The sequence below is a fragment of the Amblyraja radiata genome, chromosome 10, assembly GCF_010909765.2.
Source record: "Amblyraja radiata isolate CabotCenter1 chromosome 10, sAmbRad1.1.pri, whole genome shotgun sequence".
NCBI lineage: Eukaryota > Metazoa > Chordata > Chondrichthyes > Rajiformes > Rajidae > Amblyraja > Amblyraja radiata.
In genome coordinates, this window is record NC_045965.1 from 33,811,431 (window position 1) to 33,836,782 (window position 25,352).

The window sequence follows — 25,352 nt, forward strand, 5'->3', positions numbered from 1 at the left end:
AAGATGGGGGAAGCGAGAGGGTCACGTCTCTCAGTCTGAGCTGCGAATACCACTGAACACATGTCTACTATATTGTGAGTGATTTTACTGACTTGTCAGTGCCCTTAATGTGATTTGAAAATATAGTTTGGAAATGCTAAAGCTGTGTTGCCTTTGGTTTGGAAATACTAAAGCAGTGTTGCCTTTGGTTTGGAAATGCTAAAGCTGTGTTGTCTTTGGTTTGGAAATGCTAAAGCTGTGTTGCCTTTGGTTTGGAAATGCTGAAGCTGTGTTGCCTAATTAAAGTTGCCTTGCCTAATTAAAGTTGCCTTGCCTTCTCTATAATTAAAGCTTTAATCTTGACCACTTCCTGTTTGCGCTTTATATTGATTTTAGAAAGAAACGTTACCACATACTGCTGTGATTTTTGGCCTACTCAGAGTTCCCCTCCGCTCATCAGGTGCCGAGGATTTTTCCCATCGATGAAAAATAAAAGTTATTAGTGTTTAAAAAATGTTGAGATTCTCTCTCCTGTCAATCATGCCATGAAGGCCACGCCCCTTCTTGTGGGAGGGGGAGAGACTATAAAACCCAGAAGTGTGGGCGTGGCTCAGTCTCGGCAAGATGGAGAAGTCACGACTCGCTGTCTTTAGTGGCTTTGCACCCTGCTTGAAGTGGTAAGAAATTGCACTTGAATTTGGTGGCCTTGCACCCTGGTTGAAATGGAATTTCAAGGAATAGCCGTGAGTCAACTGCCAGCCCACCAGCCATGAGTGAGTGAACTGCCAGCACAACAGGCTTAAGTGACTGAGCCGTAAGTCCAATAATCCATTCGGCCCACAATGTCCATACTAGCCCTCTAGAAACCAGTCCCTTCAGCCCACAACACCCATACTAGCGCTCCAGAAAGCCCCCCCCCCCCACTGGCCACCAATATTGGAATTGGTGGAGAGGTGGAATATTGCATTGGAGGACCAGCCCTCACGTGTGATGATGGGACTAAACTTAGTCTAGTTCATTATAAAATATCTGAGAAATGTTTTCTGTCAAACTGTAACTTTGCATCCGAGCTGCATCCGTGAAAGAGGAAAGTGGAAACTGCTTAATTCCAGGATGGGACTGCCAACAAGTTTCTGTTGCTGGTCAGTTTTGAATATTACGTGGGAAAAACTGATTAAATATCCTAAGCGTGTAATCTCAGAATTTATGTACAACAATGGGCTTTGTGCCAACCATTTTTATAACCTTGAAGCTAGCTGCATTTATGTTGGCAGATAACTCGATGGCAGAGATCATTTCAATCAGAGCATCTATCTGATTAAAATGATAGATGCATTCCAAAGATTTCCTTAAACATGCTTTTAACCGAGAAGTTTATTGTTGTAAGAAAGCAACGAAAATGTAATTTGCCACAAGTTATCAAATATCTAAAAATAATGATAAGACGCAATTTTGTTTACATTTTGGAGTCTCTTGATTAATTCCTAAGCATGCACTGATTTAAGTTTCATGGTGTAATTAGAAACTGAAATGTTTTCACTGCTGTTACGTTTATTGCTATAGTCTAGTCAATCCAAGAAAACATGAAGCAACTTGCAATTTGGACGATTAAATGGCAAATAAACTTTAGCATAGATAAATATAAAGTGATGCATGAAGATAAAAGTTTTTTGTGGAAATAAGAAAGTAGCCAAATATGCTATTTAAAAAGGCATTGTACGTCTGAAAAGCAATAAAAATGCTGAAAATAATCAGTGAGTTTTATTCCTACGGGTACAGAATCAATGATAACATGCATATGATACTAGTCAGTCTGCATTTAGACTACTGTGTAATATTCTGGCTTGCACAGTATTAAAGAATCAATTAATTGGAGCCAAAAAAATATGTTTTTTTAAATACACTCCCAGAATTGAGAGACCATAGCTATTAGGAAACATTGAACAAGATGGAGTTTCTACAAGTGAATATGTAGAATGTCTATATGTGAATCAGTAGTCTGTCGAATATTTAACTTTTTAAATACACTATATGGGCGGCTGATCAATTGCTTAAATTGATCGTTGCTACAGCATCTACCTGCCTGCGTGACGTACATTCGATGGGATCATTTATTTAAAAGCGCTCCTGAGGTTAAAACAAACTACTCAGTAGACTGCATGTGATCTATAAATACTGCATTCTCAGTAGGGAATTATGAAACATAGATTTTGATAAAGTGTGAACTAACAATTTATGACTGGCAGAATCTACGGGTGAGTTATTGAGATTTTCCTCTCAATTCTAAATGATAGTATTCCCAATTGCAAAACTTCTTTCAATCTTCATTACAAGGGTGAGAACATTCCTACTGCAATACAGCACTTATTTATCCACCTGATATTCGTCACTCAGAATTTTAATTTAAAAAGTACATTCATTCATGGTCTACAATCCAGCTAAGATTTATTGCACATTCCTTAATGCCCCAAGAAGATGATCAGCCACTCTCTGGGACCAGTACATCTTGCTCTGTTATTTCTGACGACAGCTACTCGTGCACTTTGACAACACTGCATCCATTGTCAGAGGATTTTGGTAAATAGGAGATTTCTGTACATTGGGGGGAACAGGAGCTCTTCGGCTTAGTGAGCTAATTTAATAAAGTTTGACATGGCAGAGTACTACAGCCCAGTGAATGCAGATCATGTGTCCTCTGAGAACACCAGGACAATCAAAGATGCAGGAAATGTCACCAACTAGAAGAGCTCAAGTTCTGGGGATTAGAGCGTGGACATGAGCTGATGGCCTGGAAATCCGTCTATGCGGCTGAATGTTTGATAGGGAGCACTTTCTATCTGATGATCACCCCACAATTAAAAAGAGTGCAGGCAAAAAGGAAAAAGAAGGCTGCTAGGGAGCCAAAAAGGATTAGGCAGACTTGAAATCACGTTGGTCTCTAATATAACCATTTTCTGAAGAGTGGTGGAAAGCTAACTGCAGCACCTGTCGTGGAGCTGCCTGCGACCTTCGCAGCACCTGTCCAGGGATGGTGGAGAAAGATCCGGAAATGAATAGTTAGTAGACCAAGTAGGACCCTGTCACACGGGAGCTGGTACTCCGGTTTCCTCCCACAATCGAATGGCGTACATGTTTGTAGGTTAATTGGCTTCGGTAAGTTGTAAAATTGTCACTAGTATGTCGGATAATACAAGTGTACGGGGGTGATTGCTGGTCGGCGTGGAATCAGTATACTGAAGGGCCTGTTTCTGTGCTGTATCGCTAAAATCTAAAAGAGTATAGATAAATGCATAGATATAGTAGTGGCGCTGGAGGGAGTGTTTTGGAATCTGACCATATTGGGATCAGGCCTGGAGGAAGCAAGACCTGTATTAGCCAGACCAGCAACACGGTCAGGTTCAACATCCATTTGGGCAGGTTTGTTAGTGCTGTAGAGGAAATAGAAGTGCAGACCTGGAGACAAAAATGCAGAAGTGGAAACAGAAGGTGGAAAATTATGAGAGAATGAAAGAAAATTATGAAAGGCAGATAGAATGGTTAGAGAATAGACAGACAAAAAAAGCCTTGCCATACTAAATGGCATATGACTAAACGCAATGTGTGTGTACTGAATGAGGCTGATGAGCTGGGGCCAGTGGAAGCATTGTAGCTATCACAAAAAGGTGGCAGTGGGCAAATGTGAGTTCCAACCACAGTTCTATTAGTTTTCAAATAATTATTAAAAAGAACAGGGCTGCTCCCCGAGTTGAAGTTCTAAATTGGGCAAGGCCAACTTGATTGGTATTAGACAAGAAATTGCAAAAGTGGGAGGCTTTTAAAAGTGTTTAGTGAGAGTTCAAGGTATCAATGTTTATGTTAGAGTGAAGACTAGGCATGCAAGAATAAGGAACATTGGATGATGAGAGAAATTGAGGCTCTGGTCAGGAATATGGAGGATGTTGGATCAAGTATACAAGAGGAATATAGGAGATTGAGTAGCACACTTAATAAGGAAATCAGAAGGGGAAAAAATTAGTTCGTTCTGGCAGAAAACACCAAGAAGAATCCAAAATGATTTAGAAGCATATTTAGAGAAAAGTGGCAACTGGAGAGAAAAGAACCCCTCAGAAACAAAAGTGGTCACCTATGTGTGGAGCCGCAGGAGATGGACCAAAAGGCCTGTTTCTGTGCTGTTTGACTACAAGTAAGCAAGCTGAAAATACCTATGTGAAGGTAAATGAATCCTGAAGCCATGGGATTCATTCAAAAATTATTAAGGGATTCAATGCATTCCCAGAAAGAGAAAGGATGAAACTGTTAAATCCAGATTCCCATGGAATGCAAAGTGCATAGACAGTAGGATAAGACAAAAATAGGAGACCTATGGGTGGCATAGTGGAATTGCTATAGAGCAGACTTTACCTTGCACTAAACGTTATTCCCTTTATCCTGTATCTGTACACTGCGGACGGGCTGATTGTAATCATGTCTAGTCTTTCAGCTAACTGGATATCACGCAGCAAAAAGCCAATCACTGTACCTCGGTACATGTGACAATAAACTAAATTAAACTAATGACACACTGGAATTATTAGATAAAATTTTGAAATAATGCTGTACAATCAAGTTAAATACATTCTTCAAACCACTTATTCAGATCAAGTGAATTATCAAAGTAAAAAATAAGTGGAAAGGATCTATAGGTAAGGGGCCACTGAAAAGACTAAAAGTAAAGATTGAAACTTGTTAAAATAGAAATGAGATGAACAAGGACAAACATATGAATAAACTAAAGCAGTGGACTATAATAATCCACATTATTTTTGTACACAAAGAGGGTACTCAAAGAAAATATGACAACCTTAAAAATTGTGACTTGGCTTCCAACTAAGGACTCTTTCAAAACGGTAAATGTTCTGAGTAGTTGTTTATTCCAAGTATTCACAAAAGAAGGCATAAGTAACATTCTTATCACAATGAAGTTAACAGAAGTAAACGGACAGATTTCAATATTAATTAATAAAAAATCCTTCTGAGCTAAAGGTGCTCACAAAAAATCTGTATTCAGAGAATATTGATTAGAGAGAGACAAAGAAAATAATTGTGCATTGGTCAAATTGGCACAAGTTTCCATATTTATCCAATGACAAAATTAGACAAATTCAGGAGTTTAGGAGTGCCAGTTGTTACATAGGTCTTGGAGTGTAATTCCACCCCTCCCTGAAAGTGGCAGTATAGGTGGATAGAGCCGTAAAAACAATATCTGATATGCTTACATTCATTTGCCAAAGTATTGAGATGTGATATCACGTTGCAAAACATTGGTTACATTGCATTTGCAATATTGCATACAGTTCTGTCCACCACCCCAAATGAAGGATGTGGTCGCAATAGCGAAAGCACATTAGAGATTTACCAAGATGTTACCAGGAAATGACAGTTATAGATGCAAGGAGAGATTGGACAGGCTGGGTTTACTCCGACAGGAATGTAAGAGGCTGCCACGTGATCTAATAGAGGTTTATATAGAGGTACAGATAGGACGAAAAGTCAGAATATTTTACCCAGTGCAGGGGAGTTTAGAACTAGAAGGTACATTTTGTAGGCTAGGGAGAATATAAATCAAGGGAGATCTTAGGGATACATTTTCACACAAGGGATAAGTTTAATGTAGATAGGCATTACGGTCGGCAAGGATAAGGTTGGGCGAAACAGACTGTTTCTGTGCTGTACGATTCTATGATTCAAAAGTAACATTAAAACTCCAGTCCTTGTGCAAAGACAACCTCTGTGACCAAATGGCTCAGCAGTGAAGAAAACCTTCCACTTTATGACCTGGAAAGGCCAAGTCCAGCAGAAGATTCCGCCAAAATACAATAAAGATAATGAAAAATTAACATTGACCATGGGAATATATGCATTATATCCAAGTACATTCATAAATAATGACCTACACGATCATCATGTAAAAGATTTGAATTTAAGAATCTACTAGACCAAGCCGGCTGATCGTGGCTTCCGCGAGGGTAAGCCCACCCACCAGCGTGAGACGATCGGGTGGGGGTGATGGAGAGGAGGTCATCCCCTGTGACGGGCGCCACTGCCACTTTTTCACTGTGCTTGTCCACGCCCGTGCTGCGATAACGACCGCCGCCGCCATGTTGTAGAACTTGAAGGAGCCCAGCTGAGCGTGGCTTGAGCACGTGTTCAACGGCTTCAATCCAGAGCACAGGCGGCTGGGGGGGGGTGGGGGGTGGGGGGAGGGCGGCTGGGTCACATAACTCACAACACTTGTCGCGAGGAGCAGAGGCATTGTGACGTCATCCAGCTCGCTTCAGCATGTTAGATTTTTTTAAATATGTCAGATTGGTGGACAATTTTAGTAAAAATCTCAGGAAATAATAAATTAAATTTTCAGATGAGGGGATTTTTCTGATCATGAAGTAAATCTCTAATAAGTAAAAATGTCACCGTTACCGCGTCGGGTTTTCGACGAGATGTGAATCAAAGAAAAAGTTCAAGGAAGCAAGAAAGCAAGCAAGCAAACCCACAACTAAACATCCAAGATCAGCGTTTTATATATCTGTATAACTAAATGTCTCATCTTGACCACTTCCTGTCTGCGCTGTATATTGATTTTAGAAAAACCGCTATCATATATTGCTATGATTTTTGGCCATCTTACTCAGTCCTCTGCTGAGGCAGCCACGAGCATTTTTCCGATCGATGAAAAATAAAAAAGTTACGAGTGTTTAAAAAATCTTGAGATCAGCTGATTGGTCCTCTCGCCTGTCAATCACCACAATGAAGGTAACGCCCCGTCCAGAGGGGGCAGGACGATAAAACCCCGGATGCCGGGACGTGAGTCAGTCACTCTGGAAGATCGCGAGGAGAGTCCACAACTGTGATTCTAAGCTGTGAATCAACTGAACTGAGTCTGCAATGTACTTGCAATAAATTGTTTGTTAGCCCTTAATGACAAGACGAATGAGTTGTTTGGTAATTTTGTGGCCTGCACTCTGCTTGAAATGCTATGAAATTAAATTTGGTGGCCTGCACTCTGCATGAAATGCTATGAAATTGAATTTGGTGGCCTGCATTCTGCTTGAAATGCTATGAAATTTAAATTGGTGGCTTGCACTCTGCTTGAAATGGAATTTCAAGGAATAGCCATGAGTGAATTGCCAGCCCACCAGCCCAGAGTGACTGATCTGCCAGCCAACCAGCCCCGAGTGACTGAGCTGCCAGCCCACCAGTCCTGAGTGACTGAGCTGCCAGCCCACCAGCCCCGAGTGACTAAGCTGCCAGCTCACCAGCCCGAGTGACTGAGCTGCCAGCCCACCAGCCCTGAGTGACTGAGCTGCCTGCCCACCAGCCCTGAGTGACTGAGCTGCCAGCCCACCAGCCCTGAGTGACTGAGCTGCCAGCCCACCGAGCCTGAGTGACCGAGCTTCCAGCACAAGAATCCATTCAGCCGACAATATCCATACTAGCCCTCTGGAAACCAATCCCTTCGGCCCACAACACCCACACTAGCGCTCCAGAAAGCCCCCATCCCCACCAATATTGGAATTGGAGGAGACGTGGAATATTGCGTTGGGGGACCAGCCCTCCCATGTGAACATGGGAATACTTAGTCTAGTAATAGATAGATGTGTCATCAGCATCAATTTGAAGCATTGAACAGATAAAACAGTGGTGTGAACCACAAACAATTAATTGTCTGTAGATAGATGTAAATGAATGAGAACTGACGTTCAGAATTATAGAGATAGTTTATATTGAGCATAGTGCTGAAATTGTGTGACACAGTAAAAGGTGATGGAAGACCCCAGTTTTAGATGCACTATGTATGTGTGCATTTGTTCATTAGGTTACCAACAATGAGCACCCAAACTGGAATCAAGACCCAAAGGAAAGAATGCACAGCAATATAAATAGATTTGATTCCTTTCACAAATCAACAATCTGTATCTTATTACTTGCCTGAGGGATAGTTTGTACTTCTCCATTATCCATCGTGCTTTATCTATCAACTGCACCCAGAGAGGTTCTTCATTCAACTGATTCAACTCGCACTTATATGGAAGGCCTACATTAAAAAAACATAGGTTCAAAAGCTTCCCTACATTCTTGCACATAATCAAACTTTTTTGGATACAGGCAGTCCCCATGTTAGGACAGGCAGTCCCCATACTATGACATTTGCTGAGAAATGGTTGTAACTTGAATTGGTCCCAAGTCGAAAATAAACAAATCTAGTATATGGGAGAAGATCACAGACACAGCTGTGATGGGAGTGCGAGCAAGTATGGGAAGAATGGCCACCAGGTGGCCTCAATAACTCTCTGTGAGTGAATGAATCTGCTCTCCCAGCTGTGTTCAACTCGACCAAGCCCACGATCAGCCTTGCAGCAGCTGGCAATGCCTCCTTCATGTATTCCACTCCCAAACACTTGCTTGTGTACAGGGTCTCCACAAGTTTGGCATACCTTTACACTTAGTAAAGAATCTTACTTTAATTAAACTGGTGAGAATGCAAGTCTTTATTGCTAGAGTGACTGAAATATAGATTTTGTGCCCCGATCTGAGAAATGTATGCGTCAATTATATAGTAATTACTAAGTAAATGTCAGACTTTAGATTTGTCAAAATGGATGTTCATGAAACACTGCAATTGCCATCCACAAGTGTGAAGATGCAGTAGGAGAGGTAGATAGCAGAGGAGTTGGAAAGTATTGCCTTGCCCCTGAAAAATGTCATGAAATGTTTTTGAACTGTCCATACTTACGGAAACTGCCATCTGCACTGAGTTCTTCACTAACTATAAGGCATGTGACTTGGGAATAAGGCAAAGAATTGCTACTATTATATGGACTGATTATCATTCCAACGAATTGAGCTCCTCCACGGGAAAAATAATTCTGAAATAAATGGGAACCAGGAATTAGACTCGGGATATTAAGAAAATTGAAAAATACTTCATACATTCCATGATATACCACATAGGACATCGGGAAAAAGCTCTTTGCAAAGCAATTTTGAATGAAACCTTCACTACACAGTGTTTTGTCCAGGACATGGCACAATGTAGCATGAAGAAGAACCATGGGTTTGATTCTTAGCCTTGCCATGCATTTACATCTCAATCCAATAATTTAACACAGACGGACCAGGAATACCATAAGGAATTAGACAATTTGCCGGACTGTTTGTTATGTTGACAGGGTACAATTGGACATGTCCCAAATGCCAGGATCCTCCCCAGATTGTGTCAAGTTTCTGAAGCCTGAATTATTTTTGGAGCCATTATGTCCTGTGCCTGAGGATGCACTTGAAGAAAGTGCAGAAAATAGCCACGATGACCTTCAGGGTCTTCTGCCTCATTAAGAATTAAAACATTTGAGACAAACTGACAACTCTTCTGACAGTGCTATTTATCACCCAATGACCATTAGAGACTATAAAATTTTAATAGGTCCTGGCTGCCCAAAGCGATACTGGACACTAAAGATGAATTGGCATGTGGAATTAGCCAAAAAATACTATAATTGTCAAGACTGATGATCATTTCAACAAAGTGAGCTCCTTCAAGTGAAAAATAATTCTGATTAACTTTTTGGCTCCATTAACTGGAGCACAGCCCTAAGCAAACTGTGTGCATATCTAACGCTTCCATTATTGTACTTAGCTGATAGTGGGTATTCTAAGTACATATGTAATGGCTTTTAACCAACCCGTCATATTTGAGAGTGTGCTGCCATCAATGCTGCTTCTCGGGTCCAGTGCTGCCAAAGTGCAGGCCTATCAAGTACTTCATCTTTTGCATAAAATAATGTATCTGTCAAAATCTGGAAACAAATGCCAAACAGTGGAGTGATAACTGGAACTGAGCTATCTCCTCAAGCTTCATTTCAGCTGAAAATCTCACTCAATTTGTCTGTGCAGTGAAACAGGAAAAGGATAATGCAGCAGTACTTCCAATCTTGGAATATTGCAGAACATAGCTTTGTAATATTGGTGGATGCCATATTTTCTTGTAACATAATTCCAAGAAAGTGTAACCAGTATTCGTAACTGTACTATATCATTAAATTATAGAATGGAAACATTTGTGCTCAGTGATTTCTGAAACATGCTAAATATTCAATACATCCTAAATATTCAATAAATCCTAATTATTGCTTCTCCTCAGTTTTCGATACAGATTGGAGTTACTGAATTGCTAAATGCGATGAATATAGGTTCATATTATGATGTAATTATAGATAAATGAGAACTCCACTTATAATTACACTTTCAAAACTATTAATTGGAAAATATATTAATCTCTCCCATTAAATCTTAAACCGTGAGAAGTGTTTTTAATTCTGAACCCTGGTTGATTTTGTACCTGATACTTAGCTTGGGTGTCAATATCCCTTAAAGATGGATTAGGATCAAATGCAGGATGTGAATGGTACCATCCAACAATGCTGTATCCTCTTCCAGCTAGAGCCTCTGATGCTTGAGTTTGTGATACCGGATCCATTTCACACTGAAGTCCTGTGCTCAGGCTGTTGCATGGCTCTGCCACACAGATCTGTTAAGAAATAATCTATTACTTTATATTGATCTTTTTCACAAGGTGGGTGGCCAAAATAATTTCCCATAGTGCTTTCTTATAACTATTATTCTCTTAAATGAGCAATTTTGTTTCCATTAATAATGCTTTCAGCATCACGTAATATTTGGCGTCCCCATTCTTGTGCTAATTTTAATGATCTTTTGCAAGACTGTTAATACTGCTGCTGCAAGATGATGCACTAAATTTAAACAGACCATAAGAATGTGCAGACACAAACAACTGCGAGTACTGGAAACTTGTGTAAACACTGTGCTGAAGTAATTCAACAGAGCAGACAGCATCTCTGGAGGACATGGATAGGTGACGTTTCTGGTCGGGACCCTTCTTCACAATCAGAGTAGGCATGAAACATTCCTGCCATAAAATACCATAGGTTGGTGGACAACGAAAATCTTTTTAGTTTGAACACTGTAGAACATGTAGATGTTTATAGCAACACTCAGATCAACAATACTTTGGGAATATTCAGAAGGCTGCAATCAAACTAATATATTTATACACAATGCATGGAACTGAAATTATTGACACAAGAATTTGTAGTTGAAATCAATTATATCTGATCGGTTTGATGGGGATTAGACAATAGACAATAAACAATAGGTGCAGGAGTAGACCATTCGGCCCCACGAGCCAGCACCGCCATTCAATGTGATCATGGCTGATCATCCCCAATCTGTACCCCATTCCTGCCTTCTCCCCATATCCCCTGACTCCACTATCTTTAAGAGCCCTACCTAGCTCTCTCTTGAAAGTATCCAGAGAACCTGCCTCCACCGCCCTCTGAGGCAGAGAATTCCACAGACTCACCAGTCTCTGTGAGAAATAGTGTTTCCTCGACTCCGTTCTAAATGGCTTCCTCCTTATTCTTAAACTGTGGCTCCTGGTTCTGGACTCCCCCAACATCAGGAACATGTTTCCTGCGTCTAGCGTGTCCAAGCCCTTAACAATCTTATATTTTTCAATGAGATACCCTCTCATCCTTCTAAACTCCAGAGTGTACAAGCCCAGCTGCTCCATTCTCTCAGCATATGACAATCCCGCCATCCCGGGAATTAACCTTGTAAACCTACGCTGCACTCCCTCAATAGCAAGAATGTCCTTCCTCAAATTAGGGGACCAAAACTGCACACAACACTCCAGGTGTGGTCTCACTAGGGCTCTGTACAACTGCAGAAGGGCCTCTTTGCTCATATATTCGATTCCTCTTGTTATAAAGGCCAACATGCCATTCGCTTTCTTCACTGCCTGCTGTACCTGCATGTTTACTTTCATAGACTGATGTACAAGGACCCCCAGATCCCGTTGTACTTCCCCTTTTCCAAGCTTGACGCCATTTAGATAGTAATCTGCCTTCCTGTTTTTGCTACCAAAGTGGATAACCTCACATTTATCCGCATTAAACTTCATCTGCCATGCATCTGCCCACTCCCCCAACCTGTACAAGTCACCCTGCACTCTCATAGCATCCTCCTCACAGTTCACACTGCCACCCAGCTTTGTGTCATCTGTAAATTTGCTAATGTTATTTTGAATCCCTTCATCCAAATCATTGATGTATATTGTAAATAGCTGCGGTCTCAGCACCAAGCCTTGCGATACCCCACCAGTCACTACCTGCCATCTTGAAATGAACCCGTTAATCCCTATTCTTTGTTTCCTGTCTGCCAACCACTTCTCTATCCATGTCAGCACTCTACCCCCAATACCATGTGCCCTAATTTTGCCCACTAATCTCTATGTGGGACCTTATCAAATGCTTTCTGAAAGTCCAGGTACACTACATCCACTGGCTCTCCCTTGTCCATTTTCCTAGTTACATCTTCAAAAAATTCCAGAAGATTAGTCAAGCATGATTTCCCCTTCATAAATCCATGCTGACTCGGACCAATCCTGTTATTGCTATCCAAATGAGTGGCTATTTCATCTTTTATAATTGACTCCAGCATCTTCCCCACCACCGATGTCAGGCTAACTGGTCTATAACAGGCTAATTGAACTATTCTCTTCAATATTACTAAAATCATCAATAGAAATGTTATTTTTGCAAAACAGTATTAAAAAAATGGAGGTGCTCAAGAAGGATCTAAACTGGCTGCAGCTTAATTTCTCAACCTCAGGATAGAGAACAATCAATACTGACTGGAACCTAAATTCTCTCTTTCAGGCTTCATGGGTAAGACAGGACCATTGCCCAGAATCTGCCAGAATACATTTGAAGAAATGTTCCCAATTGACATTGTTTGCATGCTCATGCTCTACCCAGCACTTGATGGATAACTTAATAACAATTGTAATAACAAGCAGTGAAGAAAGCGAATGGCATGTTGGCCTTCATAACGAGGATTTGATTATAAGAGCAAAGAGGTCCTTCTGCAGTTGTACAGGGCCCTAGTGAGACCACACCTTGGAGTATTGTGTGCAGTTTTGGTCTCCAAATTTGAGGAAGGACATTCTTGCTATTGAAGGAGTGCAGCGTAGGTTCACACGGTTAATTCTCGGGATGGCGGGACTGTCATATGCTGAGAGAATGGAGCGGCTGGGCTTGGAATTTAGGATGAGAGGGGATCTTATTGAAATATATAAGATTATTAAGGGTTTGGATGCGCTAGAGGAAGAAAACATGTTCCCGATGTTGGGGGAGTCCAGAACCAGGGGCCACAGTTTAAGAATAAGTGTTAAGCCATTTAGAACGGAGATGAGGAAACACTTTTTCACACAGAGAGTTGTGAGTCTGTAGAATTCTCTGCCTCAGAGGCTGGTTCTCTGGATAATTTAAAGAGAGTGCAAGATAGGGCTCTTGAAGATAGGTCAGGAGATATGGGAGAAGGCAGGAACGGGATACTGATTGTGCATGATCAGCCATGATCACATTGAATGGCGGTGCTGACTTGAAGGGCCGAATGGCCTACTCCTGCACATATTGTCTATTGTTCAGGGATGCAATCATTAATTTATTGTAAATGTGTATTAGCATACTAAGGATTAAAAAAAAAAATGTTTTACCAATAAAGGACCCAGTCCTATCGGTGGCACTCACATAAAACCTTACATCCTGACTTGGTCTTGGCACTGGGAGAGGATGATGGAAAATAGAGAATTACAAACTAATGAAAATACATCTTACCTCTAATACTCCCTTCCCTGAAGAATATCGGCCACCTAATAGGCCGATAACTTCTGCCATGGACACATGGGCATGCTATATTGGAATAAATAACATAATTTCTATCCGACAAAATATTGCAGCTCAACAAATAAACATGCACCCAGACTATTTGGAGTGTGGAACACTGCAGAAATATTTTGCCATGAATGTAACATGAAATGTAACAGAAACACTTACATACTAATGCAAGTAGGGTTTTTTTAAAATTATTATTTACTATGCACTCTCATTTCCAGGATTACCAAATTATTTTTTAACAAACCTATGGATAATTCAGCAAAAAAAAAACCCAATGCACAATGCATATTTGAAGGTTGGTATAATACATTTTGCACAGACTAGTCAATCTGGATTGGATTTTGATTTATGCTTTCAGTGAGGCTGTCTGTTTGTATCATTTTCTGCATAACTTTGACAATGCTTGTGTTCTTTCTCGAAGACATCAAACTAAAAAGCCCACCACAAAGAAAATGGCCATTCAGCAATACAACACCAAGCACATTTCAACATTCACCTGTAAAATGATAAAATATCCTAAAAATACATTTCAGGAATTTTGTCAAATAACGTGTGACACCTTGACGCTCAAGAAGCTATAAGGTCAGATGCAGACATCTTAAAGAAGAGTTGACAGGCAGAGTGTTCTCGGAAAGAAATTAGGTATCATGGCATTGAAGGAGATAATTAACACTACAGCAATACAGTAAGTCCCATTCCTAGCAAGCTCCAGGTTTTTACTACGGGTCAAACCCCTTCTTCAGACTGATTACAGGGGCAGGACGGCAGGGGAGGAGGGGTGGAGTGGAGATGGGAGTATGGCCGAAATTAGGTGAGCAGAGACAAGGGGATTTATTGATGGGTAAATTGCTGGACAACAGCCCAAGATGAAAAGACAGATGTGAGCCCAAAGGTAAGAGTTGCTAATTGTGAAACAAGGATAGAAATGTTGCAAATTGTGAGGCCGGTGGAAGGGATGCAGGGATGTTGTATGTATTAGACAAAAATAATATTATGTCTGTTATTATATAAAAAATACAATTATATAATATTACTTAATTCACAAATTAGTAGCAACATAAACTGCCCATTTAAAAATAGATGTCCTTTTTGCTTACCATATCCATCACGAGCAATGCCTCCGCAGCTACTTTCACCTGAAATGGCTCCTGGAAAAGAAAGTTTATATGCCAACAAATATACCAGAATTATATAAATAAAATGTAATCAATTATTTGTCATTGTTAGCTGACAAAAACAGTTCAAACTCATACCAGTTTGTCTTCACTGAAGCAGAGACATGGGATCAGCTGGAAAGGATCTAAAGAGCTAAGGAGAAAATGAGACAAACATTTGAAGACTTGCATTGCACCAGGATGGAAAACCATAATTGAATATAAATCAGGATTTAACTAGAACTTTGTATCTGCATATTTATAAAGGGTTCTGGCTTTCTCCAGATGACTCAATGCGAAAACTTAACAGATGGTAGTGATTTTACTAACAAAGTGATCAAATCGTGAAATGGGTCATCAGTGGAAGTTTGCTTAACATACATGGAGACTGGCTCAACAATTGTCATCCCACTGTAGTTTGCTAACTTTTGGCTGCAAATAGGGTAGTCTATGGAGAGGAGTTATCATCATGGGAGGAGAGGAAGCCTTGGGTAATAGCCCATATTATTCTCCTGAATCTAGAGAAGCAGTCATACTTCTCCAGAACCACGAGTAAAGTAAACTCTCAGGTTTTCAAATGTTCGGTGCACTATGAAGGTTGAGTTAATTGGGCTTTGTGGATAATAATAATAATAATGGATGGGATTTATATAGCGCCTTTCTAGAATACTCAAGGCGCTTTACATCACATTATTCATACACTCCTCAGTCACACTCAGTGGTGGTGAGCTACTTCTGTAGCCACAGCTGCCCTGGGGCAGACTGACGGAAGCGTGGCTGCTAATCTGCGCCTACGGCCCCTCCGACCACCACCAATCACTCACACACATGCAAAGGTGGGTGAAGTGCCTTGCCCAGGGACACAACGACAGTATGCACTCCAAGCGGGATTCGAACCGAACACAGCCCATTGTGCCATCTGTCGTCCTCTTTCCTTTTTGTGGAAGGTTTTATAGGTAAGTCATTGATGCACAGCATTTGGTAGTGATATATTGGAATTCTGCATTAAGGTCTATGATCAGTGGTGTTCAGTGCTGGGACCTCTGTTGCTTGTGGTACATAATGCCCTCCATAATGTTTGAAACAAAGACCCATCATTTATTTATTTGCCTCTGAACAACACAATTTGAGATATGTAATAGCAAAAATAAAGTGCACATTGTCAGATTTTAATAAAGGCCATTTATATACATTTTGGTTTCACCATGTAGAAATTACAGCAGTGTTTATACATAGTCCCCCCATTTCAGGGCACCATAATGTTTGGGACACAGCAATGAAAGTAGTCATGTTTTGTATTTTGTTGCATATCCTTTGCATGCAATGACTGCTTTAAGTCTGCGATTCATAGACATCACCAGTTGCTGGGTGTCTTCTCTGGTGTTGCTCTGCCAGGCCTGTCTTGCAGCCATCTTTAGCTTATGCTTGCTTTGGGAGCTAGTCCCCTTCAGTTTTCTCTTAGCATATAAAAGGCATACTCAATTGGTTTCAGATCGGGTGATTGACTTGGCCACTCATGAATTGACCATTTTTCAGCTTTGAAAAACTGTTGCTTTAGAAGTATGTTTGGGATCATTGTCTTGCTGTAGAGTTAACTGCCGGCCAATGAGTTTTGAGGCATTTGTTTGAACTTGAGCAAATAGGATGTGTCTATACACTTCAGAATTCATTATGCTACTACCATCAGCAGTTGTATCATTAATGAAGATAAGTGAGCCAGTTCCTACAGCAGCCATACATGCCCAGGCCATTACACCCCCACCACCGTGTTTCCAAACAGTTGATTTTGGTGAGCCTAAGGTTTGGCTGATGTCTTGAACAGTTTTATTCTTGTTTCTCACTCATAACGTCTTCTTTGGCTTTCATTGGCACAACTTTGGTCCTCATATTGATAAACAGCAATAAAGGTTCTGGAAGGTGATGGAAAGACTGAAGGAAAGACTAGGTGCTGAGCGCTCTTTTATACCTGCATTAAGGAGGCAATTAAACACACCTGAGCAATTACAAACACCCGTGAAGACGTGTCCCAAACATTATGGTGCCTTGAAATGGGGAGACTATGTATTAACACAGCTGTAATTTCTTCATGGTGAAACAAAATTGTATAAAAGTACCTTTAAAAAAATCTGACAATGTGCATTTTAACCACACACAATTGTTTCTGTAACAAATCTCAAATTGGGGAGAACAGAGGCATAGCTTTAAGGTGAGAGGGGCAGTCTAAAGAAGATGTGTAGGGCAGGCTTGTACCTCCTCAATTGACGTGGTCCTCTTGGTGGTTTGGGAGATTTGTTCAACTCTTCTTTATGCCTTTTGGCCAGTTCTTCTGCCGTGAGATGCTAAAAACAACAGAACAAATATTCAATGTTATCCATCGATCTGCTGAAATTCTAAGTTAACAGTCTGACAGTAATAACTCTAAGTATTATTGGGTAATACATGGGTTATTGAGTTGCGACTTTGGTTTGTTTCCAGTAAAAATGGTGAGTAGTTTACTGGGCATTCTTCCAAGGGAAAAAAAGTTCAATCGCCAGGGACATTCAGGTGCTTTAAAGGTTGCAAGATGCTTTACCGATACTCAGCAGGCATTCTTTGACATACACCATCATCTAAGTCACATTCCACCCGGACTTGGAAATAAATTGGTCTTTCTTCAACAAAAAACTATTATTCAACTCATTCAAACTCTCTGTCCAACAGCATGATGGGAGTACCTTTGTCATGGGGACTGCCGCGGTACAGGCAGCTATTGAATACTGCCTATCTGGATGGAGTTTGTATGTTTCCCTGTGACTGCATGGGTTTTCAACGGGTACTTCGGTTTCCTCACACACTCCAAAGAGATACAGTTTTGTAGGTTAATTGGCTTCAGTAAGTTGTAAAATTGTCCCTAGTGCGGATGTTAGTGCAAGCAGTGATCACTGGTTGCCATGAACATCATGGGCCAAAGGGTCGGTTTCTGTGCTATATCACTAAAGTAATCAATGGAATTGCAAATTGAGCTCAGTTATTTCAAGTTTTGATTTGCAAACTTTGATTTGATTTGCAAATTCCATTGATTTGTAAACTTTGGAATGTTCCTTGGGAATTATCATCTTTGAAGCCAACTTTTCTAGTGCTATCTCTTTGACAAATATTTATTTCCTTTAATTCCTCCTTCTTATTAAGCCCTTGATTCTCTATATCTGCCACGTTTGTATTTCTCCCAGGAAGACAGAAGCAAAGGGTTCATTTTTCTGCCTTTTCCTTATTTTCCATTGGAAATGTTCCTGTTCCAATTTGTGATGGGCGTACATATACTTTAACATATTTTCTTTTTCACGTACCATATTTTTACAATCCATTTCTATGCTTCTTGCAGAGATATTCTAAGTTAATTTTCTTTTCAATTTCTAAGTCTTCCTTTTTTTGTGTTCTACAATGCTCCCATTCCTCAAACAAGGCTGCCATTTCTGGCAACTTTATATGCCTTTTCTTTTGATATAATACTATGTTTAATTTCTCTTGTCAGCCATGAAAGATTTTTCTTTTTGAGATTTTATCTCATAACTGATTTTGTCTTTTCAACTTATGTACATTTTTCTTTGAGTACTAATTGCTGCATTCCACTATCATACCTTTCAATGTATTCAAGTAACCACAGCCAGGTCTCCTCACATAGCTTCACAAGTTTTTTTTTTCAATTTAAGATCCTTGGTTCATACTGAACGACATCACTTTCAAACTCAATACAAAATTCAATTATTTTCCCGGTTGAGGTAAATTCAGCTCTTTTTTAAAAAGATATGTCTAATTTTCCAAAATGTCAAGTATCAACTAACTGAGGTAGCTCCTTAAGTATTGACAATTATTGTCATGTACACTGAGATACAATGAAAACCTTTGTTTCCTTTGTATTGTAAAGTAGTAAAGTACATTTTATTTATATAGCACGTTTAAATCAACTCGCGTTGAAACCAAAGTGCTTTACATAAAATAAATAATTACGTTTCCGTACATCCATAGAAAAATTTAAAAAAATTAAAATGACACAACACATTATAGAATTCAACATGAACGTCCCCACAACGAAATCAAAATTTTCCACTGTGGGGAAAGGCCTCAAAAAGTTAAGTCCTCTTCCTCTGTGATCACCCGAGGTCGGGGCCTATTTGTGGCCTCCGCAGCCAGTCCGATGTTTTCAGGCCCTCTTGCTGGGAAGATGGAACTCCGGCGTCGGGTGAACACTCCTCAGCGGCTTGGAAATGTCTGGAGCGGCTGCACCCTCCCCGGAGACCGTGGCACCCGAAGTCCTCAGGCCGCGCTGGTTGGAGCTCAGACTCTGGCGATCTCGGATCCTAGGTTCCGCGGTGCTTTAAATCCAGCTGGACGCCCGCAAGCCACAGCTCCTCGGATGTTGGAGTCGGCGGTCACAGCAGTCCGGAGCTCACCGCACGGCGACCCGGTAAGGCATCGCCCGGTCCGTGATGGTGTCCCAGCGCTGTGCTGCCACCGCCGAAGCTGTAGTCTCGGCCGGTCCCGACAGGAAAAGCCGCTCCAGCCTCGATGGTAGGCCGCGAGGAAGTGGCGAAGAAGCAGCTCGGAGGGAAGCCACCTCTCCGACCAGGTAGGGACTAGGAAATAAAGTTTCCCCCTTCCCCTCCCCCACCCACCACAAACGACCTCCAACTAACACTTGTTTTTTAACAAGACTAAAAATAAAAATAAAAAAGAGTGAAAGGGAGGACTGCAGGCAGAGCAACCATACACAACGGCGCCCCACTCCTGAAGTCCGCCATCTATATTCTAGTGTATGGTTTGGTTGCATTCATGTGTGGATGATTTTTCTAGGATAGCATGCAAAACGGAATACAGAATGGCAAATTATAATCAAAACCTAAGTAATTAAGATGTGACATTTTCACTTTTGGTTTTATTACTGCATAATATTAAATTGCACAGATTGATCTAAGTGAATATGATACAATTGCTTTCGCTATCCTCAGACTTTGCGATTCAAATCAAGCCTATCATCACCAAGTGTTTGCTTGGTCTAGAGCAGTGGTTCCCAACGTGGGGCGTACGCCCCACGGGGGGCAATTTTATTTTTAAGGGGGGCATCAGGTAAACATATGTAGTTTATGTTTCAGATGTTATTTTGAGTAAATTCAATTTTCTGAGAATTATTTCTTTGTCTGCTCGTGCTAAAATATGGGGGGGGGGACATCAGGATTTTAGAGGTGATTAGGTGGGGCATGGCCAAAAAAAGGTTGGGAACCACTGGTCTAGAGGGACACAAATATTTGGTCTAATTGTAAGCAACTATTTTGTTTCCTTTCTCCAGAATAAACTATAAGCAGGATACGTGTTTTTCAAAATCTGCATTGAAACAAGAGCATCTCCTAGTCACTGCCTACTTTTTAACAACCATTTTCTATTTTCAATGCAGTGCTCTCCATAATGTTTGGGACAAAGATGTATAAAAATGGCCTTTATTAAAACCTGACAATGTGCACTTTAACCACATGTGATTTTTTCTATTACAAATCTCAATTTGTGGAGTACAAATTAATGAGTCTTAGTTCCAAACATTATGGAGGGCACTGTACATGATTTATAAATTTGGAAACTTACTCTGAACTATGGTGTATTTCTTCCAAATTGAGGCAAATGCATTATTTCAATTCTCTGTAGTTAGTATAGTACACAGTGAATACCCAGCAAATATAAACATGCACACCCAACACGCAAGATGTTTTAATAAAACAGGAGGTCCGATCATTCATTGCAAGCCCCTTTAAGTACCTCAAAGGTTTGTCCCTCCAAATCCTTTGCTTCACGCCAATTCCCCCAAGGGTCTCGCACACGTCGTCTTCTGGTACGCTGCAATAAATAAGGAATGACAACATGTAAAATGATATCCAATGCATTTATAAAAAATCTGTAAAGTCAAGTGCATACTTCCCTTCAAGCAATATTTTAATCTCCACAGCAGCCTGCCCTTTTTGCTGAGACAACAAGTCAGTCTAAATAACACGCCATCAAAGCAATTACCAAAAGTATGGTGTTCTCAGCCAATCAGATATATTGTGCACAACTTGGAATTCAGAAAAAAGAATAATTTAGAGGAAGTATATCCTGAAGGATCTAGGCTAACAGTGTAAGTGAATAGACATTAATCATTAGTCTGAAGAAGAACCGAAACGTTGCCTATTTCCTTCGCTCCATAGATGCTGCTGCACCCGCTGAGTTTCTCCAGCATTTTTGTGTACCTTTAATCATTATAATATAGGGTGAAAGAACCATAAAACAAGAGGTTATAGTTTTAATCAATTGAGGCACAAAGTATGAAAGAAATGGGTTATGTCTAATTCATAAGTTTATGTTCTTAATTTATAAGAGAAGATTTAGGTCATTCGGCCCATCATGTCTACTCTGCCAAACAATCACTGCTGATCTACCTTTCTCTCACAATTCCATTCTCCTGCCATCTCCCCATATCCCCCGACACCTGTATTAATCAAGAATTTGAAATTTGAATTTGAACAAGACATTTGCCAGCAGTTGTAATAGAATAGAGGGGAAAAAAGTTTTGTTTATTTATAATGATTTCTTTTCAGTGGAATAAAAGTCATGAATTCTCAAATTTATGCATAGTTTTGAAACAGTAGTGAACTTTTATTCCCCCACCAGTTGACAAATATGTGACAGATCAGTGCTGTACATGCAGTAGAAAGGGAAATGATAAAAAGAGGTACATTTCGAGAAGAAACACTTCAGAATACAAAGCTTATTTTTGAAGTGATTACTTAATTTTAAAATTACTGAAAGAGAAGAAAATAAATAAAATATAAATAATATATATATGTATTATGGGAAATAAGGAGAGCATACTGTTGAGAGTAGAGACCTTAAAAAGCATTTGCCATTTTTCAACATCAACTTCTGCAATTCAAAACTTTATACGGGCTAAGCCAGTAAAGTTACAGACAGGATACAACAGAACACAAGTTCAGACTATAAAGCATCACTCATTCATGGCCAGTCTAACCAATGATGAATTACATTTAATACTTTTCCTAAGTTAATAGGTTGGTGATTCTGGTTTAACATGAATTATGAAATATTATGAGGGAATGGGGGCAATGACATGAATGGCTGTAAAATTCTATGATTCATCAAGATATGTTAAAACTAATTTTATTTGAATAGTTTTGGTATAAAAGGCTGCTGCAGTGTGGTGCTTCAATTACCATCTACATTCAACTCACCATTGACTGCAATCTCTGAGCAAGCATGTAGGTCTGTACACTGTCCTTCCCTTCTTCTCTATTGCGGGTTCGATCTGCAGGCCGTGGTCGATTATATACTGCTTGTTCTATTGAAATGAACAGGACTAAGTAATTTCACAAAAAAAAACATTAAAACCTGTATTTTGTGCCTCTAAAATGTAGAGTTCAGATTTAGATTTCTATGGAATTTCAATGAGAGCTTCAACAAAAAGTAAAATTCAATTTGTAAAGCTATCACTGTGTATCAGCGGTAATTTTTAAAATGAATTTTCCATCACTACTAAAATTAGAACAACTTATAACGCTGCATTTATGCTGTCAAGAAATAAGATCAGAATAATACTCTCACATCGCAATGTTGAGCACATACATGCACACAAACACAGGCATTTGAAGGAGAGCAATTGTAAATCCTGACCAGATTCTTATACCCGATTACTACCACCTACTGTTGGAAACATAATTCTGGTTATTAAAAAATATTATCCAAATGGCATATCTATTGAGGTCATGGCAACACACATTAATCAATATCATAAATAGATAAGTTATTTGGCATCATATTAATATATCATGGTACAAGTATTTCTGCAATAACACAATAGACGCATGCCTAAGAATCGTTATGTCATAGAAAACTGCGTAATAAAAAACAATTATGTCATTGTGAAAAGGGGGTTAGGAAGCTAGAGTGTTTCAGACTTGCAATTTACAAAAGTAAAGGTCTTCTTAATACAATATGTCTATTTTTGTTATTACTAGCTAAAAATACTAAAACTTTAATAGGAGCGATTGCTTATGAGGTTCAATGATCATCCGAGGTGAAACCGACAATGTTCTTAAGAGACAATGGCATCTAGTTACCAAAGGGAAATGACACCAACAATTTTTTTTCCCTCAACTGATTTTTCCCTGGCAGCTTTATTCTTACTTGTCAATTTCCTAATTCACCTTTAAGTGATTCTCAAGTTCCCAATCAAAATTAGGTTATAACCAATTCGGCCCATGTAACATAAGTAGTATTCCCTGATTCATTAATCATGCTTTATTACAGCCAACATTGTGAAAACACACATTGTGGCAGAATTATCTGGACCGTGCTTTCAGATGGGAAGAGGAGAAAAATTGATTTGTAAAAATCATCGTCAATAGTTTTTTTTAAAGAGGTAATTACTATGCTCTGTAGTAAATTTCCAACTTGATGGCGCAAAATGGCAGATTTTCAGAACTAATGCATGTTATTCCAAATAATATCCCAAATGCAAATGGGGTCGCCGTGAATTTAAACGGAATGTGAGAATGAAGCCCAGGTGAATTTATAATTAGTGTGGAAGCAGATTCCGGTGAGAATATAAGGGATGCAAGGTGGCGCAGCAGTACAGCTCGCTTGCCAGAGACCTTGGTTTGATCCTGACTACGGGTGCTGTTTGTGCAGAGTCTGTACGTTCTCCTTCTGACCACTTAGGTTTTCTCCAGGTGATCCGGTTTCCTCCCACATTCAAAAGGTGTGCAGGTATGTAGGTTAATTGGCTTCTGCAAATTGGCCCTAATGTGTAAGATGCAAAAATGGGATAACATGGACATTGTGTGTGGGTGATTAATAATCGGCATGGACTTGGGTGGGGTGAAGCGCCTGTTTCCACGCTGTATCTCTAAACTCTAAAAGCGCTGGAAAAAGGGCCACAGTTTAAAGTGAGAACAGGAAGTTTCCCTTTAAGTTTAGACACAAAGTGCCGGGGTACCTCAGCAGGTCAGGCAGCATCTCTGAAGAACATTTACAGGTGGCAGTTTGGGTCGGGACCCATCTTCAGACTGATTGTAGTCTGAAGAGAAATGTGTTTTTTTTGTGAGTGTTTGAAATAAGTGCTTGAAACGGGACCCAGGTAACTTCATAAAGAGCAGTGGAAACAATCTCCAGTAAGTTTAGAGGGAGCACAGGAATAAGGTCCTCATGGGTTAAAAGACAGCATGGTAAACATCACCTGGTCAGTCCTGTGCCCAATCATCAGGTATCGGAAAAACTGAATAGTGGATTATCTGAGTTTTACTGAATGTGGGTGGGGCATTACTCAGCCACCAAGAGTCGCATTTCTGGTGAATCTTCTGTAATTTAGGATTTAGTGATTATATTGTACAGATTCTTGATTTAGCACATAGAACAGTGTAGCACAAGATCAGGCCCTTCGACTCAATGTTTGTTCCGAACATGATGCCAAGACCATCACTTGTCTACCTGCACATAACCCACTCCGCTCTGTTCCCTGCATATCCATATTAAGTATTTTACATGCCACTAATGTATCTGCTTCAACCACTACTGCCAGTAGCACATTCAAGACACTCTGTGCAAAGAAAATTGCCTCACACATCTCATTTAAGCTGTATTAATAATTTAAAAGTTAATGTATTCTAATAAAATAATTCTTCAACATATATCAGTGGAAAAACAGCTGTTAGAATGTCAGATGCAAGTTTCAAACCTAATATTTTGGTGCGGAATAAAAGTACAGGTGCACAACCTTTTATCCGAAAGCCTTGGGACCAGACACTTTTCGTAATTCAGAATTTGTCGGTCTTCGGAATGGAAATTTTTTAGCGTAGATTTTAATGGCTGGCTCAGTGGTAGAGTGCTCGGCTCATATCCGCAAGGTCGCGAGTTTGCGCCTTGATCCTGGCAGTTACTCGATCGCGAGTTTGAGTCTTCAATGTCGTTTTTTCTTGCAGAATAAATGTTTGTATGAAATACAGTGTAGGAGAAGTGTACTGACTGTGTGGGCAGAACTTTGGAAGTGATTGCCCACCAGTCTAAAAAGCCGCTGTGTCTCCCTGTCCCTGGGATAGCAGGGGGCGATCAAACAGCACAATACCCCCCTCCCCCTCCAACTCCAGAGGAATCCGCTCCCCGATGGGCCGCTACCAAAGATCATAGAGGAGCTCCTCTATGATCTTTGGCCGCTACAGCGACAAGTGGCAGTTCGCCCACAGCCCGAGCTGTGCCCCCTCATCCGCCACCCCAAGAACAAGACGTACCTTGCACACCATCAGCTTCTGCCCCTACGTGTTCCTCTGGAGTTGGAGCGGGGCTGGGCTGGAGTTGCTGCTGGCTGTGGGTCTCTGGGATCTCCGTGCTTGCAGTGGGCCTGGGGGTCGGTGGGCGG

General features: G+C 40.3%; 1 protein-coding gene across 2 annotated transcripts in view; it reads right to left on the bottom strand.

The window, feature by feature from the left end:
- mysm1 (Myb like, SWIRM and MPN domains 1) overlaps positions 1-25,352 on the bottom strand; it is a 70,687-nt gene that overhangs the window by 11,394 nt on the left and 33,941 nt on the right. For both annotated transcript variants that reach the window (XM_033028517.1, XM_033028518.1), the window contains exons 10-18: positions 22,174-22,280; positions 20,708-20,785; positions 17,174-17,262; positions 15,023-15,077; positions 14,867-14,917; positions 13,710-13,784; positions 10,352-10,540; positions 8,750-8,882; positions 7,945-8,050 (exon numbers count right to left, since the gene is read on the bottom strand). In XM_033028517.1, coding sequence (XP_032884408.1) covers positions 7,945-8,050; positions 8,750-8,882; positions 10,352-10,540; positions 13,710-13,784; positions 14,867-14,917; positions 15,023-15,077; positions 17,174-17,262; positions 20,708-20,785; positions 22,174-22,280 — 883 coding nt within the window. The remainder of the gene's footprint in view (positions 1-7,944; positions 8,051-8,749; positions 8,883-10,351; positions 10,541-13,709; positions 13,785-14,866; positions 14,918-15,022; positions 15,078-17,173; positions 17,263-20,707; positions 20,786-22,173; positions 22,281-25,352) is intronic.